The sequence below is a fragment of the Peromyscus leucopus genome, chromosome 2 (assembly GCF_004664715.2).
Source record: "Peromyscus leucopus breed LL Stock chromosome 2, UCI_PerLeu_2.1, whole genome shotgun sequence".
In the NCBI taxonomy this organism is placed as follows: Eukaryota; Metazoa; Chordata; class Mammalia; order Rodentia; family Cricetidae; genus Peromyscus; species Peromyscus leucopus.
The window spans coordinates 122,929,541-122,953,592 of NC_051064.1; the positions used below are offsets into that span (position 1 = coordinate 122,929,541).

Sequence of the window (24,052 nt, forward strand, 5' to 3'; positions counted from 1 at the left end):
GTCTGTATGCACTTGAGTGCCCACCAACCTACAACTAAATGGCCTTCTGTATTTTCAGAAATGTAATGTATCATTTAATCAAATCATCCCTCCCCCTTTTTCCCCCACAAAGACAGGGTCTCATGTAGCTCAAGCTGACTCATCTACCTTGAGTGCTAGGATTACAGTGTGCCCACCATGCTCAACTGTTGCTGTGCTGGAGATTAAGCAAATCAGACAGGCACTTTACCTACTAAGCTACAGCCACAGTCCAAGTTACTCACTTTCAAATATCCCAGACTTGGGACTTGCATTGTGTTGACCTTCTTCTTCTTCTTTTCTTCTTCTTCTTTCTTCTTCTTCTTTCTTCTTTTCTTCTTCTTCTTCTTCTTCTTCTTCTTCTTCTTCTTCTTCTTCTTCTTCTTCTTCTTCTTCTTCTTCTTCAGATTTTTGTTTCACTTTACTTTGACACAAGGTTTTGATATATAGCTTTGGTTGGCCTCAAATTCGCAGAGACCCATGTGCTGCCTATGTGCACTGGGATTAAAGGCATGTGATATTATGCTTGGCATTTTATTTTATTCTTAGATATGTGCACTTGGGCACACATGAGTGTTGGTGGCTGGGGAGGCCACCTCTGGATCTGGATCCCTTGTGAGCCAACCAATGTAGATGCTGTGAACCAACTCAGCTCCTCTACAATAGTATATATGCCCTTAAGTGCTAAGCCATCTCCCTAGCCTCTTGATTTCTATTTTTATATTCCTAAAATGTATTTGTTCCATGTTAGTTCACATTAAATAATGGGGTCTCCTTAATATACCCACTAGGATCATGCTGAGCATTTCAAAAATCCCTGAAACAATCTTCACTGGATTTTGCTATTTATTCATTTATTTATTTGGGTGCTGCTGGAGACTGAACTTGCTAAGTAAATCCTCTACCACTAAGCTATACTCCCAAAGTTTTATCATTGTTTTTAATGTAAGATTAGAATGAATGAATTATATTTATCCAAATAACATAAATAACTCATATAAACAAAATCCCTAAAGAAGCATTTAAGAAAAATTTTCTTGCTGGAGGTGATGTCTCATGCTTTTATTCCCATCATTTGGGAGGAAGAGGCGAGCAGATCTCTGAGTTCAAGGCCAACATGGTCTACAAAGCTAGCCAGGACTATACAGAGAAACCTTGTATCAAAAACTCAAAAACAAACAAACAAAAACAAAAAAGAATGAAAGTTTTCTTGTTCTTTTCTTAATAAAGCTGGAAATGAGGTAAATAATGATAAATATGAATCTTTCAAGTTCAGTGGCATTTTACAGAGATCAAATTAATGAAATTTCCTCTTTTGTTTCAGTAAACTCATTTATTTGAAAAACTAGGAAACCAGATATGCATGTTTGAAAGAGTACTATACCTATTTAGGCACTGTGTTTGTTTATTTATTTATTTATTTATGGTTTTTCGAGGCAGGGTTTCTCTGTGTAGCTTTGCGCCTTTCCTGGAACTCACTCTGTAGCCCAGGCTGGCCTCGAACTCACAAAGATCTGCCTGGCTCTGCCTCCCAAGTGCTGGGATCGAAGGTGTGCACCACCCACCGCCCAGCCTATTTAAATCCTCTTAAAGAGTGCTCTTATTCAAGTTCCAGGCAAATTACCATCAGAACACTATTTTAAGCCCTTGCTATATATTTCAAATCCCTATTAAATATTTTCATCTGGATGGCCTATTCAAGTCTCAAACCCCAACATACACAAAACCAAACATCTCCCTAGAAAATATACCCTCTTTCACTTCCTCTGTCTCTTTTCAGGAGCCACAACTAAAAATAATGTTGAAACAATCACAAAGTTTGTTGATTCTAGCTCAAAAACTAACTCAAGCCCACCTACCACGTCAGTTGCCAGTGACTTATTCCAAGTCCCCAATACTTTCATAAGAATTGCTCTAATAGTTCCCTTCTGCAGATCTGGATACTCTCCAGCTCTTGGGAGTACTATAAATGCAACATATTTGTACATTAAAGAATCAATGTATAGGGTGTAAAGAGCACAAACAGCTGGACTAAAAAATGCTAACACAGCTAGACTGCAATGGTTATAGGACTGTGGACTAGTTTTCTGTCTATGGATAGTTCTATGGAACTATCAAGAGGGAATAATTTCAGGATGGTCACATTTTATGCAAAGGATGCATTCCAATTTTAGTACTAATTTTCCCACAGAAAATCACAGTTATATTTATTGGGCATGTAGTATGGAATAGACACTTTCTTAAGGGCTTTCATTCTATTACAGTCAGGAATCACATGACAATGTTTTAGTTAACATTTATGATGGTGGTCTCTTAAAATTATAAGAGAAACAACAAGATTTCTAGCTTTGGATCATACTATTCTTAGTTTTGGTGAATAGAGAAGTTAAATACAGGTGATGTTGGATCTAGAGATGGCTCAGTCACATTGAGTGCCCATTAAGAGTACATAGTGTTCTTTGTCTTGAGACAGACAGAGTCTCTTCCCTTATGTAGTTCTGGCTGTCATGGAACTCACTATGCAGACCAAGCTGGCTTCAAACTCAAGAGTTCTACCTGCCTCTGCCTCCTGAGTGCTGTAATTAAAGGCGTTTGTCACCATATCAGGCTGTACACGCTGTTCTTGTTGAGGACTCAAGCTCAACTCCCAGCACACAAACACACCGCTGGGCAGCTCACAACTGCCTTTAAAACCCCAGCACCCTCTTCTGGCCTCCACATACACTGGCACTCATATTCACATACCCATGCATAGGCCTACAAACTCACATCATTAAAACATAATCAAAACAAATATATTTTCTAATGGGTGATGTTAAGAAAAGCAAAACGGGTTTGGAGAGGTGGCTCATTGGTTAAGAGCACTGTCTGCTTTTCTTGAGGACCCAGGTTCAATTCTCAGTACCCACATGACATCTGTAACTCCAGTCCTAAGAGATCTGATACCCTTTCCTGACCTCTACAGGTACCAAAGACTTACATGCAGACCAAATACCCATAAACATAAAATAAATACAAGCTTTAAAACAAGAAAAGAAAGAATTTTGTTCAGAAGTATGCCAATGTCACACAGTGGGAAATGGAGACAAACCTAAGACTGGACCAAATTTCTACGGTTAGAAAGGTTAGGCCACTGGATTCTCTTACACAGATGGAAACAAGAACATAGCATCACTAGGGTAGAGAAAAAAGATTATATGGAAAATCCCAAAATGCAGAAGCCCAGAACAAAAGTGATCTGTGCTGGGATTAGGAAGGAAAGGGTATATCCTTAACAGCTTACCCTTAAAAATGTCATGTGGTAGTACATGACTTTAATCTCTGCACTAGGGAGACAGAGGCAGGTAGATCTCTGATCAAGGCCAGCCTGATCCACATAGCTCATTCTAGGACAACCAGGCCTCCAAAGAAACCATCTCAAAAACTGTGTGTGCATGCAATTGTGTATGTGTGTGAACCTAGAGCTTCAAGCATGCTAGGCCCTGGCTAGCAGCTGCCTGCTTACAATGAGGAAGTGGCTAATTAAAACCCTAACTCTTGCACCTTATGTTGCTACTTACACCCAACTCAGACTTTCCGTATTAGCTACACCTTACAAAAAAAAAAAAAAAAAAAAAAAAAAAAAAAAAAAGTATTGGTAGGGCCTCTGGCCAGCCTCAAACTTCCCATTTAGGCAAGGATGACTTTGAATTTCTGATCCAACTGCTTCAATATCCTAAAAGCTGGGATTGATTATAGACCTGTTTTATGTGCTACTGGGTGGGGGCCAAAATCAGGGCTTCATGCATGGTAAGCAAGCACTTTACAGACTGAACTACATCCAGCCTCTACAGCTGATTTTTTTTTTTAAAATGGGAGAAAAAAGACTTACTTGTTACTTCTATTTACCACTGATCTACATCCCTGACCTTTAGCTCACTTTTTAAATAAGAAAGCAGATTTTATGCCTTAAGTTATCCACTGTGCAAATGTTGAACAGACAATCTGAACTAGTCAGCTGGCTCCAAAGCACATCCTTTATCACTGGTCTTTATGTCTTCTCAGAATACACAACTCTACTATTTTCTTAATAAATATGTTTATTTCCAAATTCTGCCTTTTCTTTCAATGCAATGCCTTTATTTAGTATTTGCAGCCAGTGTGGCATAGTGATCACCTGGCCCTCTTCCTGAGTGAGTACCACACCCACCCTGTATCTAAAGTCACTGCTCTGGGAAACATTTGCCAGCACTAGTGCTGAGTGACACCCACTATTCTGCCATGCTGTGGTTGCTAGGGAAGTAGCTCAGCGTAGGTAGAATGTGCACCTAGCATGCACACAGCTCTGGGTTTGGTCCTAGCACCATGTAAGATGGACAAAGTTTACTGGCTGTAGAAGACCCTACCCATCTATCCACCCAGCCCCACAAACCAACCGGCCACAAGTGCTGGGGGTTCATTACAAAACTGAACAGATAGCTACTGACTAGGAAAGCTCTACATCCTAGGGCAACGGGGATTTTTTTTTTTTAAGAGAAGTTTTGCACATAACACAAGAAATCTTGTTCTGACTTAAATTTCTCAACATATGAAATACATAAATTCTAAATCAACCCCAGGTGGTAGTAATGCATAGCTTTAATCCCAGCACTTGGGAGGCAGAGGCAGGCAATCTCTAAATCTGAGGCCAGTTTGGTCTACAGAGTGAGTTCCTGGACAGCCAGGGCTACATGGAGAAATCTTTTCCTGAAAAACAAACAAACAAACAAAAACAAAAAGTAAAATTCTAAATCTGAGTGATGATTATACTGTAAAGGGTAAGCTTCTAGGGGAAGTCAGCAACTGAATGTCATCCCTGATGCAGAGGGCAAAGTTTTAAAAGTGCAAAGGTAAGGGGAGGGGAGGGCTTCAACGAGGATTAGGACCGAGATTTAACCATCAATTAGCAATGAACCTGGATGGGAAGAGAAGAGCTGGCTGCTCCAAGTCAGGAAGTAGCTAAAGTAAATTCAAGTCCAAAGTCTTGTATCTGGGCTGCTGCTGTGACCCAACTCCTACTCTGCACACTAGTTGCAGCTGCTTTTCGAGTTTAGAAATCTGGCTTACTTCTTACCCATCAGTCTACACTTCTTCATCCACACCCTGATAACATTTCACTGGATTCAGTCCACCATCCCCATCTTCCCAGAATGTTTTAGTTAGTGATCCCGTCATGGGTCAAAAATATGTTTTCTAGCATCATCTCATTTTCAGTCATTTAAAAATGTCTCTTGCTGTTGCTGTAACAGTAGTATATCTTTAAATACACAAATTTTTGGGTGGTGGTGGCGCATGCCTTTAATCCCAGCACTCGGGAGGCAGAGGCAGGTGGATCTCTGTGAGTTTGAGGCCAGCCTGGGCTACAAAGCGAGATCCAGGAAAGGCGCAAAGCTACACAGAGAAACCATGTCTCGAAAAACCAAACCAAACCAAACCAAAAAACAACAAATACACAAATTTTTCCATAATGCATAAAAATACTACCCAGAAACAAATCACTGTTAACAGGCAAGTTTGAGTTTCCTCAATGTACAAATTGAAGCATTTTATGTTGATGCTATGTCTTATGCTTCCTTTGACTTCATTTTTAGTTTTGCTGAGTGACCAGCACTCAGTTTGGCATGCTGGGCAAGTCCTCTTCCATTGATTATATCTCTAGCCACGCTGTAGATTTTCACTGTGTTCTCAATGTTGCACAACCTTGTACAGAAACCAATTCCATTTATGGACATCACAGTTTCTAACTTTTATTCTGACTTTTTGAGGCAGGGTCTCACCCTAAAACTCAGTGTGTACCCCAAGTTGGCCTCAAACTCACAATCCTCCTGCTTCAGTCTAAAAGCTGGAATTACAGGTGTCTTCTATCACATCCTGCCCTGGTCTCTTAACTTGGCAATATTATATATAAAATTAAGGTAAGTTTCCCTAAGTCTAAAGCTTTACTTCATGACTATCTTATTGCCCACTGTTCTTTGACAATTTAATAAATTATTTGTAAGGCACTCTACTCTCTTATCTCCCACTTCTATCATCGTACCTCTTTCCCCACATCCATATCTTTTTGTTTTGTTTAGTGACCATAGGGTTGAAACTATCCATTGGAATTTGGTGGCCCCATGACTATTTTCTGAGAATGGACTATAAATAGAATTTCTGGCTCCACAACTTCTAGGGCTTTACAACAATATTGGATTCTGCTCCAGAAAATTAATTCCAATTTACATTCCTATTATCAGTATAGGACAATGCCACACTGAAGAGCTATCACATAAGATAGTATATTTTAAATACAATTTTTAAAGTGTGATGTGAAGTTGGGGTTTTTTGACACAGGGTAGTCACACCTGTGTCAAAGATTCTACAAGGCCAAATGCCTTGGGTTATTTTTAGTCCCCTTTAAAGCTATTCATTGCTGGCTGGAGAGATGGCTCAGAGGTTAAGAGCACTGGATTGCTCTTCCAGGACCCAGATGGTTGCTCTTCCAGTGGTCCAGAGTTCAATTCCCAGCAACCACGATAGCTTACAACCATCTATGAGATCTGGTGCCCTCTTCTGTCATGCAGGCATACATACAGGCAGAACACTGTATACATAATAAATAAATAAATAAATAAATAAATAAATAAATAAATAAATAAATAAATAAATAAATCTTTAAAAAAAAAAAAAAAAAAGCTATTCATTGCCCACCTCAATGTCTGTCTGACCTAACAGACACACTTTTCTCAAATCTTAATAGTATGAAAAAAAAAAAAAAACCAATCTTTTAAAATTCCAAAGACCTGAACAGACCCTGGACTAGATATAGACTGTAAAAATAAGCACAAGAAAAAATACTAAACATAACTCATAAGGGAAATGCAAATTGGAGCTTCACCAAGCTACCACTAATTTTAGTGGTAGTGACAGTTTAAAAAGTAGAGGTCTCAGGAAGTAAGAGACAGGCTTCATACTTTGTTGACTGATGGGAATGTAAAATGATACAACCTGCCAAGGGATCCAGCTCCTAAGAAAGGAAAAAAGCATTTGTCTACACCAACAACGAAGAATGCTCATAGCAGCTCAATTTATAGTATCCACAAACTAGAAAACACCCAATATTTATCAACAGCTGAATGAATATTAAAATTATAGTATATCCATACCAAGAAACCAACTACTCATCTCTACAACATGAATTTCAAAATAATTACACTGAGTGAAAGAGGCCAAACAGATTCTATGATTGTACTTGTTTAAAATCCTTTAAAAAAAATGCAACCTAGGGGCTGGAATGATGGCTCAGTGGTCAAGAGCACTGGATTGCTCTTCCAGGACCCAGACTCAATTCCCAGCACCCACACAGTAGCTCACAAACTCCAGTTGCAGGAGGAAATCTGACACCCTCTTCGGGCACTACATACATGTATAAACAGACATGCAGGCAGAAAACCTATACAAATAAATAAGAGTTAATGGGGGGGCAATTATGTAGCTGGGACTGGTACACTCTGGTAATCCCAGGAATTTGAAAGCATGGGCAGGATTACTGCAAATTCATAGTCAGCCTGGTCTACACAGCAATTCCAGGCCAAGAAAGAAAACATTAAAAAGTCATGATAAAAAGCACAAAACCAGAAAGCATGGTTTGTGTGATAGAATTCAGGAAGTCTAGCATGCTTTGGCGAGTGTTTTATAGCTGAGCTACATCCACAGCCCCAATGGGAGTTACTTACGTTCTTGTCCCCTAAGGACAAGCCGGTTGGAAGGCAGATAAATAAAAACACTTGGCCATCAAACAATATTGCTCTACTGCAAATGAAACATGAACATTTGTTTATGTTTATCTTCTCTACTAGGCAATCGACTTAACAGAGGTCCTATGTACTGAACCTTTGTTAAAGGATGTGCTAAATTATTTTCAAAGTATCATAAGGCAGTTTTTCAGGCATATATGTTTGATCAGTTGGAAAATGCCATCTACTACAAAAATATAGTGGGTGTGGTGGGGTGGTACCTGCCTTTAACCCCACTGCTGAGAGAGAACACAGAGGCAGACTTTGCTCTACTTCCGAGACAAGGTACATATTGACTGGCACCCTGTCTAAAATAAAATAAAAACCTATAGTGAGTTCAATGTCAGCCTGAACCACACAAAACCATCCTGGGCTCAAAGCAAAGCAAAACAAAACATGGGTTTTAGGGACAGCAAGATGGCCCAGTAGGTAAAAGTGCTTGTCACCAATGCTGATAACCTGAATTTGATCCTTGAGACCCACAATATGGAAGGAGAACACTTACTCAGGAAAGCTGTCCTCTGACTTCCACATGGGCACTGTGGCATGCACCCACAACTTTCTCTCTCTCTCTCAATAAAATTATAATTAAAAAATTTAAATAGGTTTTAGCTGACAAGTAGATATGCTAAATGACTTCCAAAGTTCTTTTTTACTTCAAACACAAAATTCTACAATTACAGGAACATGGCTTTATTTGTCCCAGGGACATGAATTTCACAGGTTATACATTCAAATAATTTTATATATGCATACTTCAATGTAATGAAACACATAGCTGGGCATCATAATACAAGCCTGTACTCCCAGCACTTGGGAAGGCAGGGGGGATCTGGAGTTGACTTGAACTAAGACCCTGTCTCAAAAAAAAAAAAAAAAAAAAAAAAAAAAAAAAAAAAAAAAAAAAAAAGAAAAAAAAAAAAGGGAAGAAAAAGAGAAAAAAAAAAGCACATAATTTGGAAGCTGAAGAGATGGCTCAGTGGTTAAGAGCACTGACTGCTCTTCCAGAAGACCTAGTTCAATTCCCAGCATCCACAAGGCAGCTCACAACTGTCTGACTCTAACTCCAGTTCCAGGGGACCCAACACCCATGCACATGAGTGGGGTGGGGGAGACACAGACGGACGGACAGATGGACACATAATTTAAATATAAAATAAGCAGATAGCCAAGCTTAAAAAAAAAAAAAAGCTTAATAAAGAATCTATGGTAGCCTAGTGTGGTGCACACGCCCTGCCTCTGTGAGTTCAAGACCAGCCAGGGATACACAGAGAAACTCCCGCTTCAAAAAACCAAAAACAAATAAAATAAGATCAATCTGCCAGGCATTGCTGGCACACACCCTTTAATCCTAGCACTGGGAGGCAGAGGCAGGCGGATCTCTGTGAGTTCCAGGACAGGCTCCAAAGTTACACAGAGAAAGTGTCTCAGAAAAAAAAAACCAGAAAGACAGACAGACAGACAGACCAATCTATTGATTACAAAAGGCAGAATCTATTATACCCACTACAAGCAAGCATTAATGAGTATCTATTGCTTCAATACAACATAAGTTCACTGTAATTGATAATATACAAAACATTCCAGGGTCTCTAAATCTAAAAGTATGCTTAAAAATTTCCTGTGACATTCTGTTGTTTTTAAACAAAATCTCAATCATTTGATTTTATCAATAAAGACTGCGGAGCCAGATGCTAGGGTGAAAGCCTGCTAGCTCAGAGAGGCAGCAAAAGCACCCAGCTGATTTTCTTTCTCCACCCATGTCCCAGAGGCCAAGCAAAGTAGCATATACCTATCATAACCTCTAAATGTGGAGGTAGAAGAGAGTAGCAAGTTATAGGACAGCCTGAGCTACAGAGCAGAATCCTGTCTTAAAATGTTTTTTCTCTGAGAAATTAACATACTTATCTTTCACCCAAGCAATGGTAAGGGCAATAGCATCTGGGCCCACTTGATGTACCCAGCCACCTACTGCAGAGCAGCTGTCTATTCCCTCCAACTCTAGAGAATACAGATCTGTAAGAAGGTTGAAGGTCGACAGGTATTAGAATGGAAGATTAAGTGTAAACTCCTAACATCAAAGGCACATACACATGCTCTCCAGTTCATGACAATGAAACACCAAGCCAATCCAAGCATTCATGATATTTTCTCCACATTTACTGCTAGGTTGTTATGGAAAAATGTGCTCTAAGTTAACATTTGCATTTACAAGTCCTTTAAAGTAGAAATCAAGACTTTGATACAAAAAAAAAGCCAAATTATAAGAGTGAGCCTAACAACTCATGTAAACAAGTACTCTTAGTTAAATTAGTAGTGAGGCTTCCATTGGGATAGGCATTTACTCTAGAGGGGTAAAGATAACCCATCAGGGGCACAAATATCATCTTAATACTTACAGTTAAATAACACCTTAAAAAAACTCATCCCTAGGGGCTGGGGATTGGCAGAGGGCTTGTCTAGCCTGCAAAAGGCTCTGGGTTTGATCCCAGCACCATACAAACCAGAAACGGTAGCTGACTACTGTGCCAGCAATCTAGACTCGGGTTAAGAGAACTGAGTTTGAGGCCAGCCTGGGCTACAAAATGAGTTTCAGGTTAGCTTGGACTAGAGTAAGAGAGGTCATTATACAATTTATTAACATGGTAAAAATAAGATTTATATCTGAGCCCAGTGACACAAGCCTGTAATCCTAGGTAGTTTGGAAGAATGCTGTTTTAAGAACAGGTAACTGGCTGGGTGGTGGTGGCGCATGCCTTTAATCCCAGCACTCGGGAGGCAGAGGCAGGCGGATCTCTGTGAGTTCGAGGCCAGCCTGGGCTACCAAGTGAGTTCCAGGAAAGGCGCAAAGCTACGCAGAGAAACCCTGTCTTGAAAAATCAAAAATCAAAAAAAAAAAAAAAAAAAACAAAAAACAGGTAACTGAATAATTTCAAGGCTACTCTGTGCAATGTAGTGAGATCCAGTTTCAAAATAAAGTATAAAGGCTAGGGATACACTGTTCAGAGTTAGTGGCAAACTGTTTGGTTACCATGTGGGAAGGCCCAGGTTCAATCCCTAGTACTACACTCACACAAAAAAGATACACTCAATTACTTTGATAATGATACAATAGACAAACATCTGGAGCTGACTGAAATCTAAAGTCATGTATACATCCCTTCAGTGACACTCACTCTCTGTCCCTGTTTACAAACCTAACAAGTACCAAATGTAAGAAAGTTAGCTAGAGGAAAGCATGGATCTTTCTAGGTATTCACCATGGTTTAGTGTTCCCAGAGTCTAGTAGCACTGATGTATAAAAGACACAGCTCTTCAGACCAGGGTGAGAGGACACACACCTTTAATCCCAGTACACAGAAGGCCTGAATGAAAACAGCCCCCACACGGAGAACTATGTGAGAAGGACTAGGAGGTGTGGCCTTGAGGTTTCAATCTGCACTAATAGATCCAGTCTCCCTCACTCTCTGCCTGCTGCTTGTGGTTCAGAAGAAAGCTCTTGGCTACTGCTTCAGTGACATGTCTGCCTGGCGCCACTCTCCCTACCATGGTGATCATGGAATCACCTTTCAAAGCTGTAAGCAAGCCCCCCAATTAAATGCTTTGTTCTATAAGTTGTCTTGGTCATGGTGTCTCTTCACAGCTATAGAAGAACAGTAACTAAGAGACCAAACAGCTCTAAAAAACACAAAAGACAAATCTCTCACAGTCACAATCCATCACCACATTGTATCACATCACTTCAGCAGACTCTGTGCCTTAACTCTTTAGGACATATTCTTCTTTGCCTTTGCTGTTATTGTTTGCTTTGTTTTGTTTCAGAGACTGTGTCATATATGACCTGGGCTAGACTCCTTATCTAGCTAGCTAAGGATGGCCTTGAACTCCTGATGCTCCTGCTTCCACTTTACAGGAAAGTGGTAAGCCACCATACACTGCTATGTCTGTTTTTTGAAAACATAAGAAAGCATAGGATTTTAAAATTAGAGCAGAGGGTAATGGTATTAGAAATCCAAGCTATAAAATAATATCTCTCACAACAAGCACCCTCAAGATTGCAGGGTCAATTTAATTAGATAAAACCCAGTTTTAAGGATTTTAACAAGATATGTAAAATAAAAGCAAAAGTCTCAATAAGGTATCTGACTTCTAGCCTCTAAATGCAGAGAGAGAGAGAGAGAGAGAGAGAGAGAGAGAGAGAGACAGACAGACAGACAGACAGACAGACAGACAGACAGACAGACCGACCTGGCCCTCAAAACTGAAGACAGCCAAAGTCAGCCTCTGCAAGAGGTGGTAGGCATTTGGATCCTAATGAAAACAAAGAACCTAAGCTTTGGCAATCTTTATGATCTTATAATTAGCTGTGTTTTCTATTTAGTTACTTTTACTAACAATGTTCAAAGAGTGAGATGCAAAGAAGAAACATACATGTTCACAAAGAAACTTCAAGTCAGACATGGTGGCTCACACCTTTAATTCCAGCTCTTAGGAGGCAGAGGCAGGGCAAGATCTCTGTGTGTCTGAGGCTAGCTAGCCAGGGCCTACATGTTGAGAGACCCTTCTATACTGACCTTGGTATACACCCAAAACACTATCCTACTGCAGACACTTCTTCACCCAGGCTCACTGCTGCTCCATTCAAAATAGCCAGGAAATGGAAACAATTTAGCCATTTACCAACAGGTAAACAGATAATGAAATGGGATAAATTTTCACAATGGAATATTATCCAGCTGTTGAGAAAAATGAAAATTATGAAATTTGTGGTAAGTAAATGGAGCTAGAGGTAACCAAGACTCAAAAAGACAAATATTACGTTTTCTCTCATATGTGGGTGCTAGCTTTGAATCTTTGGATGTGTTTCATTTGGAATACCCAGAAGTATATAGTTATATAAAGGAGCTAAAGGGAATAGTGTAAATAATAAGTAAATAAATAAAGAAAATAATGTAAAATAAAAGTTAAGTGGAGTAGGGAGTAGGTAGGTGGTCAGGGTCAAGGAGGGAATGTGGAGATCCATAACACTAAAAGGCCTTTTGAAAAAGTCACATGGAAACCTACTGTAGAAGCTTAATGAAATATGTACATATAGAGTTTAAATGGAGCTACCCTAAATCAGGGGAACAGTACCCCTACTAGATACTATAGGCAGGGATTGGTTACCTCTTTTGGAGTTGTTGACTAGTGGGGTCCTACAGAACCTCGATTACCCTCCAGAATTTGACAGTAAGACTCTACTCTGAGATATCAAACTGGTACTCAACTGGATACTTCATTGTAGACTGAAGTTTCTCGGTCCTGCCCGGTCCCTCACAGGCAGCAGCCGATTTTTATAAAATAAACACACAAAGGCTTATATTAATTAAACTGTTTGGTCTATGGCTCAGGCTTCTTGCTAGCTAGCTCTTTCATCCTTAAATTAACCCATTTCTATTAATCTATGTTTGCCACGTGGTTTTGTGGTGTTACCTGTGTTCTATTACAGCTCCCTTCTCCCTGTATCTTTGCTTGGATTTCCTGCCTGGCTCTATTCTGCCTTGCCATAGGCCACAGCAGCTTCTTTATTAACCAGTGGTAGCAACACATATTCACAGTGTACAGAAAGACCATACCACAGCACTTTGTCCTGATGTTTTTTTTTTTTTTTTTTTCCCTCTCTGAGACAAGGTTTCTCTGTGTAGCTTTGGAGCCTGTCCTGGATCTCACTCTGTAGACCAGGCTGGCCTCAAACTCACAGAGATGCACCTTCCTCTGCCTCCTGAGTGCTGGGATTAAAGGCGTGCTCCACCACCACACAGCGGTTCTGATGGTTTTGCTTTCATAGTGCTAGAATATGCTAGATGCACACTACCAGTGGAGAATAGTAATCATTAATCTCACCCAGCTGTGCCTCAAGAGCTACAATAATGACCAGCCTGGTTACAACATACTTCCTGGTGAAATAGTGGCACAAATTTTATCAGAGTAGCCAAACACTTTCTGATTGGATTTAAGGAGCAATTCACAAGATGAAACCACTACCTGTCACTGTTACTGGGTAACAGTAATACCTGTGGTTAGATAGGTCATAGGCCCTAGAAGAGACCTATTACTATTATACTGATAAATGGACATAGTAATAAACTAACAACTCATCACTATACTCATCTCCCAACCCTCATTGGAGAAGCAGCTTCTTCTTCTTCTCCTCCTCCTCCTCCTCCTCCTCCTCCTTCTTCTGGACATAGTAATAAACTAACAACTCATCACTATACTCATCTCCCAACCCTCATTGGAGAAGCTGCTGCTGCTGCTTCTTTTCTTCTTCTTCTTCTTCTTCTTCTTCTTCTTCTTCTTCCTCCTCCTCCTCCTCCTCCTCCTCCTCCTCCTCCTCCTCCTTTTCCTCTTCCTCTTCTTCTTTTTAAAGTTTTTTGAGATAGGGTTTCTTTATGCATCCTTGGCTGTCCTGGAATGGTACACCAGGCTATTCTGTAAACCAGGCTGTCCTCCAACTCACAAGAGATAAGCTTGCCTCTGCCTCCCAAGTGCTGAGATTAAAGGTGTGCGCCACCACCGACCTGCCAGAGAAGCTTCTTGAGTAAACAGTAAATAAATTAACACAAGAAGCCCACAAGTGGTCAACATTCAGAGAGTACGAGACTTAGGCATGCTCAGCCCTAAATGAGACATCTATATCACATCCTTCCCCACAAAGACTCCAAGATCATTGAGGAGGACACAGGCGCACAAAGACTGTAAAAGCCAGAGGTGGTAGATGACAAAAATGAAATGGCATTTTCCAGACAAAACAGGAGAGCTGCACATAAGAATTCATAGCAGCTCTGAAAACATACTCAAGACCCAGACAAGCTCAAATCAGACAAAATCCCAGCATGGAGGAGGTTAGTAAGCACCAAGTACTGTTTCTAAATGAAAGTCTATTAGCAACTGATAGATATTGGAAGAGAGTCAGTTTTCTATGAGACTGACCCCTGGAAGTAGAGTGTAACCCTTGGTAGACTGGTAATGCCCCATGGAATGGTCCCACACCCAAGAGTATCTGGGCAGAGCAAACTGGAGTATATTTGGGGTAGTGGAGTACACAAAGCTGGATGGGTGGAAAGGTGGGGGATAGGTTTTGGAGGAATTTGGGGTGATGAATGTGATCAAAATATTTTGCATGAAATTCTCAAAGAACAAATAAAAGTATTCTTAAAGAAAATTTAAATATCTAATTTACATGGAAAACATTCAAGTTACTTCAATGCAAATTTACAAGATGAGAACATGCTTTTAACATTAAAAGTATTAAGTTTAATAATACCAAATTAAGGCCGGGCGGTGGTGGTGGTGGTGGTGGTGGTGGTGGTGGTGGTGGTGGTGCACGCCTTTAATCCCAGCACTCGGGAGGCAGAGGCAGGCGGATCTCTGTGAGTTCGAGGCCAGCCTGGGCTACCAAGTGAGTTCCAGGAAAGGCGCAAAGCTACACAAGAGAAACCCTGTCTCGAAAAACCAAAATAATAATAATAATAATAATACCAAATTAGCAAGGATATATAGGGAATAGGTACTCACAAACTGGTGGACACATATATCCAATTTATTGGTAGACTAGTACCCACCAACACTTTTAAAAAAGATTTAGTTTTATGTATATAGGTGTTTGGCCTGCAAATAGATCTGTGCACAGTGTGTGTACAGTGCCCATGAAAATCAGAATATGTCAAATCCCCTAGAGCTACAGACAGTGTGAGCAGCTGGCCAGGTAGGTGCTGGGAATTGAACTCAGATCCTCTGGAAGAGCAGCAGTCAATGCTCTTAATCACTGAGCCATCTGTCCAGCCCCCATCAACATTCTTTTTAATCTAGGAATCTATGTTGCAGATATAAATCACCAAGTTCTCTGAAACACCTGTGATATCAACCAAAAAGCAACACAGATGGTTAAATTATGGTGCTACCACATGTGGTGGCCCATACCTATAGGCCCAGCACTCAGGAGGCAGAAACAGGAGGAACAGACCAAGCTAGCACCAGCTACTTGAAGAGCTCCAGGCCAATGTAGCTTACAGTAAGACCCCGTCTCAAAACAAAGACATACAACAAGATAATGGCTTGTGAAATAGCTCTGTGGATGGGGACACCTACCACCAAGTCTGATAACCTGAATTCCATCAGAGGCACCCACATAGCAGAAAACAGCCACTCCACAAAATTGTCCTCTCATCTCTACATGCCTACATTTACCTTGTGTACAGACATCATACAATAATACATAAGTAAAATTTAAGAAAAAATTTAAAACCAGCAGCTATCATAGTTACTGCATTCCCATAAAGTGCTAAGAACTACTCTGAAGTCAAGCCTTTGATGACACAGTCCAGCTGGGAGGTCAGACAGATCAGACAGTGACCTAAAGATAACTAGGAGTGCTAGTTTCGATAAGGTAGCCAGGGTTGGAGGTGGTGGCCCACACCTGTACTTCTAGCACTGAGACAGCTGAGGATTTAAGGTGGATCTTAGCCTGGGCTACATACGGAGACCTGCCTGCCTCTCAAAACCAAAGACAGCTAAGGAAGGCCTCTGGGAAGAGGTGACAGATATTTGATCTGAATGAAACAAAACACCTATGTTTTATTAGTCTTCATGGTCTTACAATTAATGGTGCTTCCTACTTATTTATTATTAACAATGTTCAAATAGTGGATGGACAGAATGAAACAGACCAGCAGCTGTCTCCGAGAACAGCAGACACAACAACCAAAGTTTCCACTGCTTCGAGGGTCAGTAGTCAATGTTTGGGTTACATGAGCTACAAAGCTAGTTTCTGCTTAGAGAACTACTTGTCATATAATTTTTATCCAGACATCTCTCAAGAGAAGGCAGAAGCAGAAGAAATGCCAATGAGTTTGAAGTTACTTGTTTGCAAGCCAAGGAGATGCTTCAGCAAGCAAAAACACCTGCCGCTCAACTTGACAACCTGAGTTCAATTCCCAGAGTTCACTGTGGGAGGAGAGCTGGCTCTCTGAAAGTTGTCCTGACCACCACCCCCCCCCCCCCGCAGGAGCACAATGGCACGCACAACTTACACTCAGATAGGTACACATCACATGAAAATGAATACACATACAATAATCAATGTTTTAAAATATATCTATGGCGCTGTGGATAGAACCCAAGACCCTGTGACATGCTAGACAAATTTTGTTCTTCTAGTTACACCTTCAGCCAGATTTAAACTTTTTAAAAAATATACTGAAAATATTGAACTCAAGGATCTTCATGGTCACCAAGCTCTCTTCTATCTCAGCACCTCTGCACTGTTGCCCTGTTCATTTTTTAATTCAACTCTTCCACAACACTAAAATGCTTTTCATATTATCTGTCCATCCTCCCTAAACCCACAATGTGCGCATCATATAATACAGGCTAGAGCTGACAATGAATGTTCTCCAGGAAGTGATCAGTCTCCTACCTGGTCCTTTTAAAGTTCTTGTCTCTTGCAAGTACCATGTAGTTCCTACACTATAGCTCATTCAACTAATTATTTGAGGTGAACAGTGGGGCCAGAAGACAGCTCAGCAGTTAAGAAAGTTTGCTGCTCTTTCAGAGAACCAGGGCACAGTTCCCAACAGTTATATCTGGTAGCTGTAACTCTAGCTTCACTAGTTTCAGAGGAGGATCTGACACCCTCTTCTGGTCTCTTTGAGCACTGACAGCATTCAAGAACATGAACACATGCACGCACACAGTATGACAAATCTTTTAAAAATATTTATAACCGGGCGATGGTGGAACACGCCTTTAATCCCAGCACTCGGGAGGCAGAACTCTTGAGTTCGAGGCCAGTCTGGTCTACAGAGCGAGATCCAGGACAGGTACCAAAACTACACAGAGAAACCCTGTCTCGGGGGGGGGGGGGGGGGGGGAAGATACATATAATTTATATGTCAGCACTGTACTAATTATTAAATACGAAGCTCACAAAGAGAGCTGGATGCAGTGGCTCATGCCAGTAACACCGGCACTCCAGAGGGTGAAGCCACAGGACTGCTGGGGCAGCTGTGCAGCACACTCAGGAAGCAAAGGCGAAGTGGCTAGCCTGGTCTACATAGTGTTCCTGGCCAGTTAAGGACAGTTAGATCCTGTCTTAAAGGGCATGTGGAGGGGGGGGGTGGCGGCGGCGGCGGCGGTGGTGGCGGCGGCGGCGGCGGCAGCGGTGGTAACAAAGTAAGACACTCTTTACAGGAACTTTAAAGAGCACAAACCAGAGATAAGGCCAATCAGAAAGCAAGAAATTTGTGAAAATAATATTACAAATAGGAGGAAGCTAACTAAAACATTGATGGCAAGAAAAAGAACAGTTAAGACTAAGTGTCAAACAAACACAACAGGAAGGGCTTAGTGGTAAACACTTGTCAATCACTGAGGCTACTGGGTAGAAAATAACTTCCTGTGTTAGCCTACACCTGCACTCCTAGCATTTGTAAAGCAGAGGCAGAAGGATCACAAGTTAAAGGCCAGTCTGGTATACACTGAGCCCCACACCTGGTATATACAGGTGCATATATAGTGACCCAGCCTTAAAAAGCCAGTCAGGCAGGGTGATTCACAACACATTCCTATAATCCCAATACTCTAACACCAACATTAGATGCAGACTTGCTTTGTTTTTTTGAGACAGGTTCTCATATAGCCTAGGTTGTCCTCAAACTAGCTTTGTAGCTGAGGTTGATCCTGAACTTCTGATCCTGAGTACATCACACCCATTTTAGTGGGTTCTGAGTATTGAAACCAGGGCGTCAGGCAAGCTAAAAAGCATTCTACCAAAGATCACATACTAAACCCAACCTTAAAATTCTTAGCCTCCTGCCTCTACTTCCTATTAATTTAATTAGTGCAGGTGGGCATCACCATGCCCAGGGCTTCTTGCATAGTAGGCAAGCACTCTACCAACTGATTTACATCCCTACACCATTTTCAGTTTGTATGTTTTGTTCTGTTTTTTGAGAAGGTCTAATATAGCCCAGGCTGACTTCAAACTCTTGATCCCCCCCCTTCCTCTCTCCACCAAATGCACCACCAAAACTAGCAGACTATTTCAAAAACCCACCTGAGCCGGGCAGTGGTGGCGCACTTTGATCCAGCACTTGGAAGACAGGCAGAGGCAGGCAGATCTCTGAGTTGAGGCCAGCCTGGCTACAAATGAGTTCCAGGACAGCCAGGGCTACAAACCCTGTCTCAGGAAAAGCAAACAAACAAATAACACTAACAACAAAAAAAAACACACCTGAAAAGAGGGACTAGTATGATGTGACTGGCTGGATGAGAGCTAAAATCCAAGCTGGAGCTGAAGCTGGAGCTGTAAAGATGTTTTCTTTTAAAGCTAAGAATCTGGGTAACTCACACAACCCAAGGCATTTTTTTTTTTTTTAAAAGACTGTCTTAGTCTTCACAATGTATTTACTCAAAACACAATAAATATACTATTACTGTTCAAATTGCAAATGAGCAAATCGAGTAAAGAAAATACATTCAAGTCCACAGAGCTAATTTAAATCATGACAGACTGGCAGCCCCCTCTACCTTTTTGGCTAGTCAAAAGTATCAAATGGAAAAGTCCCCAAATGGTAATGCATTAACTTTTAAATGGCATGGCACACTGATTTAAGAAATGTGATGAAGTCCTGGGCCACCCATCTCTATTCCACTAGGGACATTAATATCCCTCTGTCCAAGATATCCATGCTACAGTGTTACTGAGTAACCAGCTCAGTTATTACAAAGCTTGTGCTCAAGTGATCCTTATATAGTAGCTTAAAGCTAATGAGTCAGCCATAAGTCCATCTTTCAATTCATTTCCTTTCTTAGAAACTTTGTCATCTCACATCATCACAGGAAGGATACATGCTAAGATACTTTAAGAAAGAAACAACATTCATACAACCTTCACTACAGCATACTGTTGTTATAGTTCTATGATAAGGTGTTACTATGTCTGTTTTATAAAGTAAGCCTAATTATCTATTTGTGTTAATGAGAGCACATGACAAGGTGAATTTGTTGGAGGTCAGAGAACTGCTTTAGAGAGTTGTTCTCTCTTACTGTGAGTTCTAGGGGCTGAACTCAGGTTACTAGGCTTTGCAGCAATCGGTTTTACTCACGGAACCATCTCATCTGACCAATGGGTAAATATTGGGGTGGGGGGAGAACAGTATGTAAAGAGCTTCGTAGTAGCTGCAGTTTCAGACATCAACAGTCTTGGAATGCACACCCTGCCCACAGAGAGCTAATTATTATATGGCCTATTTGACTCAGAACCCTTCTACCTGGTAATGAATCCAGAAAGATATATGCAGTACTTATTTTAACCATTTTAAAAATAACATATGAAGCTGAGCTGGACATGGTGATAGAGCCTTTTATTTTGAGCACTCATGAGGCAGAGGCAGGCATTATCTCTCTGAGTTGTAGGACAGCCTGGTCTCATAAGCCAAGACTACACAGTCAGACCCTGTCTCAACAAACAAACAAACAAACCAAAAAACAAAAAACAAACAAACAAAAAAAAACCCAAGCAAACAAAAAGTATCAGCAACGTTACTATAAATTTAGAATCTAAAAGTATGAAACATGTTTACTCATAAAATTACTTTGTCTGGTATTCTTACAGTATAATCATCTGACTACTAATTTCATGTATGCTAAGTGAAGTTTAATTAAAAAGCCTTCAAAACTTGGGTTACAAATAGTGCCACCAGTTCTAAGACTTTCAAAATGTTTTAAAATTTTTATTCATTCCTTCATTCATTCATTGAGGGGCATGCTAGAGTGTGCATGTGGAGGTCAGAGGAAAGCCTGAGGGATCAGGACCTCTCCTTCTACAATGTGGGTAGCCAGGGTCAATCTCAGGTCATCAGGCTTGGCAGCAAGCACTTTTATCCACCTAATCACCTTGCTGACCCAGACTGTGAGAATTTTGGTTTCCCAAATAAAGCAAAAAAATCTAAAGACATCATCAATTTTTCAACAATAACAAAAAGTGTAGCGTTAATCTTTTTCTTAAAGTTACTTTTAAAAAAACATTTATATGCAGATGTGTGGTACCATGGAAGTCAAAGGACAACTTTTGGGAATGTTCTCTTTCTCCAAATGGAAGTTGAAGGCTGGGGTTATCATCTTTGCTTGTTCTTCACCTTACACCCAGGCAGGGTCTCTGATTAGCCTCCCTGAACCCAGAGTTCTGGGCTGAAGAGATGGCTCAATAGTTAAGAGCACTGGTTGCTCTTCCTCCATCTTCCTCTGCCTGCCTCAGCCTCCCCAAGTGCTAGGATTAAAAGTGTGTATTACACACCTGGTTTGAGATACAGTTATTTCTTATATGTTAACAGCATGTTACAACTGTTGGTACAATTTAAGTCTTTAGAACATTTCTTTCCTTCCTTCTTCTTCTTTTTCTTCCCAAGACAGGTTTTCTTTGTGTAGCCAGGCTGTTCTGGAGCTTGCTCTGTAGACCAGGCTGGCCTCAAACTCAGACACTTGCCTCTGCCTCCCTAGTGCTAAGATTAAAAGTTCAGCCACAACCGCCTGGCTGAACATTTTTACTTTTTGAGCAGGGTCTCACTGTATAGACCTGAATGGCCTGGAACTCCCCATGTAGACAACCCAGCCCTTATACTCAGAGGCCTGCTTGCCCCCTTCTTCTGCCTCTGGAGTGCTAGGATTAAAGGTATGTACCACCACACCCAGGCTAGGATGACATTTCTGAACACCTGATGAAAACAATTTGTAGTTGTAAACACAGAAGGAGCACAGGTCAGCCTTTTATGATAACATACTACTAATCACCAATCTTTATGTATTATGTGCTCTCAGCTTCTCATCCTCACCACTCAGTCATACAGTGAAGTGTTCCTTTTTCTGCCTGTCAAAGTAGAACCAAAACCAGTCAGTGGTGGTGCATGCCTTTAATCTCAGTGCTCTGGAGGCAGAGGCAGATGGAGTTCAAGGCCAGCCTGGTGTACTGAGTTTCAGGACAGCCAGGGCTACACAGAGGAGAGAAAGAAAAAAAAAAAAAGTGGAACCAAGAATGCTATTCAGTCAACTTAATTCATGGTCACATTTTCCAGAATACTTATGTACATTCACTTGTTATCCTTGCTGGTAGGTAACTCAAGCTCAAAAGCTGTACTGAAAACCCAGTTGTTTTCCTACCCCCACACTCCCTGCAATTAACTCCCTCCTGTCCCACTGCGTTCTGTACTCCTCAGCTCTACCTCCCACACTAGAACGCTGTCACCCCTGCTCCAGGCCTTTGTATGATTCGTTTATATCCTTTAAGTCAGAGGGTCTACCCTGTTCAAAGTGGCCTCTCCCACTGCAGTCATCTTTTTCCTGTCATTCTCACTAGGATGTCCCCTCACATACTTTCTGTACGACACTTTTCCTCATCACTACCAAAATTGCACTGGAAATACTGTTATTTCTTTTGGAGGGGTGGTGAAGTATGTATTTGAGAAAGGAGTATCATACTGTGGCCTACCCTGGAAGCCTATTATGAAGCCCAGGATGTCCTTGAACTTGCACAGATCTTCCTGCCTCAGCGCTGGGATTACAGGTATTCACCACCAAGCTCTGCAAATACTCATTTCTCATCAAGGGTTAAGTCTTATTCACGTTTCCTCAACACTTGATTAAATGTCTGGCACCATTCTAAGGGTTGGCAAAGATTTGTGGAATAAATGACTATCCTAAAAAGAATGATTACTAATAAAATGCACAATAATGGAAGCGCTGAAAATTATACACACACAAGAACTGGAATGATCTAATGTACAGAAAAGATGAGCAGAGCCAAATTTCAAATAGTCAAGGTTCTGGGTCAAAGTGGATACAAACAGCAATCAATCGAGATAACTTTAAATCTGTCCAGGACTAACAGAGCAAATTGCTCACTACCCCAACTACAACTTTGTAACTCCACAATTTTTTTTCAGCACAACTGCTCATTAAGAGTCCACGTACCAACATACTTCGATTATTTTGTATCCTCTAAGGTATGCCAAATGAGGAGCAAAGGGATGACTGAAACCTGATAGTGCAAGTACCAGAGGTAAAAACAATAACGGCAAGCATTTACACTTGTGAGGCACTTGAAAACATGGAAAAAATTGCAATATGATCATGGAGACCCAACTTAACACATCGGTCAGCATGTAGCCCCACGGACTGGGACCCGCACAGAAAGGCCCAATCACCTGACTGCCAGATGTATAGGCCATTCTATACATTTCTCGCCCGACCTCTTCTACTCACAGTCTAATCTCCACTACAGGGCTCATCGGCCCCATTTCCAGTAGCACAATCCGCAAATGAATACAAAACAAGCCAAAGAATGGCATAAACATAGCTTCATACCCGCCCAAAATAGCAAAAAAACACAACCAACCAAACGGCTCAGTAATCCCTAATCCGGAAGCTCTAGAAGCCATCCAAAACCAACCGTCGTATCTCTGGGAAGTCAAAAGATGCTGACTCCAAAGATAAGTCTCTGGCCCTAGCCCACCTCTCCTGATTATTCAGAAAAACCAGGGCTTTCCAGTTTAGAGATCAGCACACTACTAAGAAAAGAAAAAAAAAGAGAAAAAACAAAAAAACAAAAAACCGCGTCTCCCTGCACGAACTGGCAATCGAACCCTCAGGGGGGCAGTGGCGCTCCAACCACCCGGCCAGGACCCAGGCAACAGCGACAGGGCACAGCCCTTCCAGGGAGCTCTCTGGGCTCTCAGTACCGCCCAGCGCAACCCGCCCCGGCAGTGGCTGAAGTCAGGGTTGTGGCAGAGCTGGGCCTGCCCGGCCCGGGGGCGCGGCGAGACACGGGGGTGGCGGTTTCTCCACTAGCCCCGTGCTGTTGAGGCGGACCCGGGGGCTCTTCCCCAGGCCTCCACGCCCCTCCACCCTCGGCCAGCTAGTCGGCCCCTTACCTGGCAGAAGCTCCGGCAGTAGTTCAAAGATGAGACCTCGGACACCTCCTGCTCCCTCAGCTCGGTCTCCAGCTGCCAGAGACACGGTCGCAGGCCCGGGGCTCCCGGCGCGGGAGATGCAGGGCGATGACCCCGAGCCATGGACTCAGTCTCGGTTCCGCCTCCGGCTCCTGCGACCGCCGGAGCCTCAGTCCCGGCCCCGGCCCCGGCGGCGGCGGTGGCGTCTCCCTTTCCGTCCGCCATCTTCCCACGGCCCAGCAGCGCGTAGGCAACCGG

At 41.7% G+C, this 24,052-nt stretch overlaps 1 protein-coding gene across 1 annotated transcript in view; it reads right to left on the minus strand.

The window, feature by feature from the left end:
• Rlf (RLF zinc finger) overlaps window positions 1-24,052 on the minus strand; it is a 70,580-nt gene extending 46,528 nt beyond the window's left edge. The window contains exon 1 of the mRNA XM_028886416.2: window positions 23,777-24,052. Within this exon, the coding sequence (XP_028742249.1) occupies window positions 23,777-24,019 (243 nt within the window). The 5' untranslated portion in view covers window positions 24,020-24,052. The remainder of the gene's footprint in view (window positions 1-23,776) is intronic.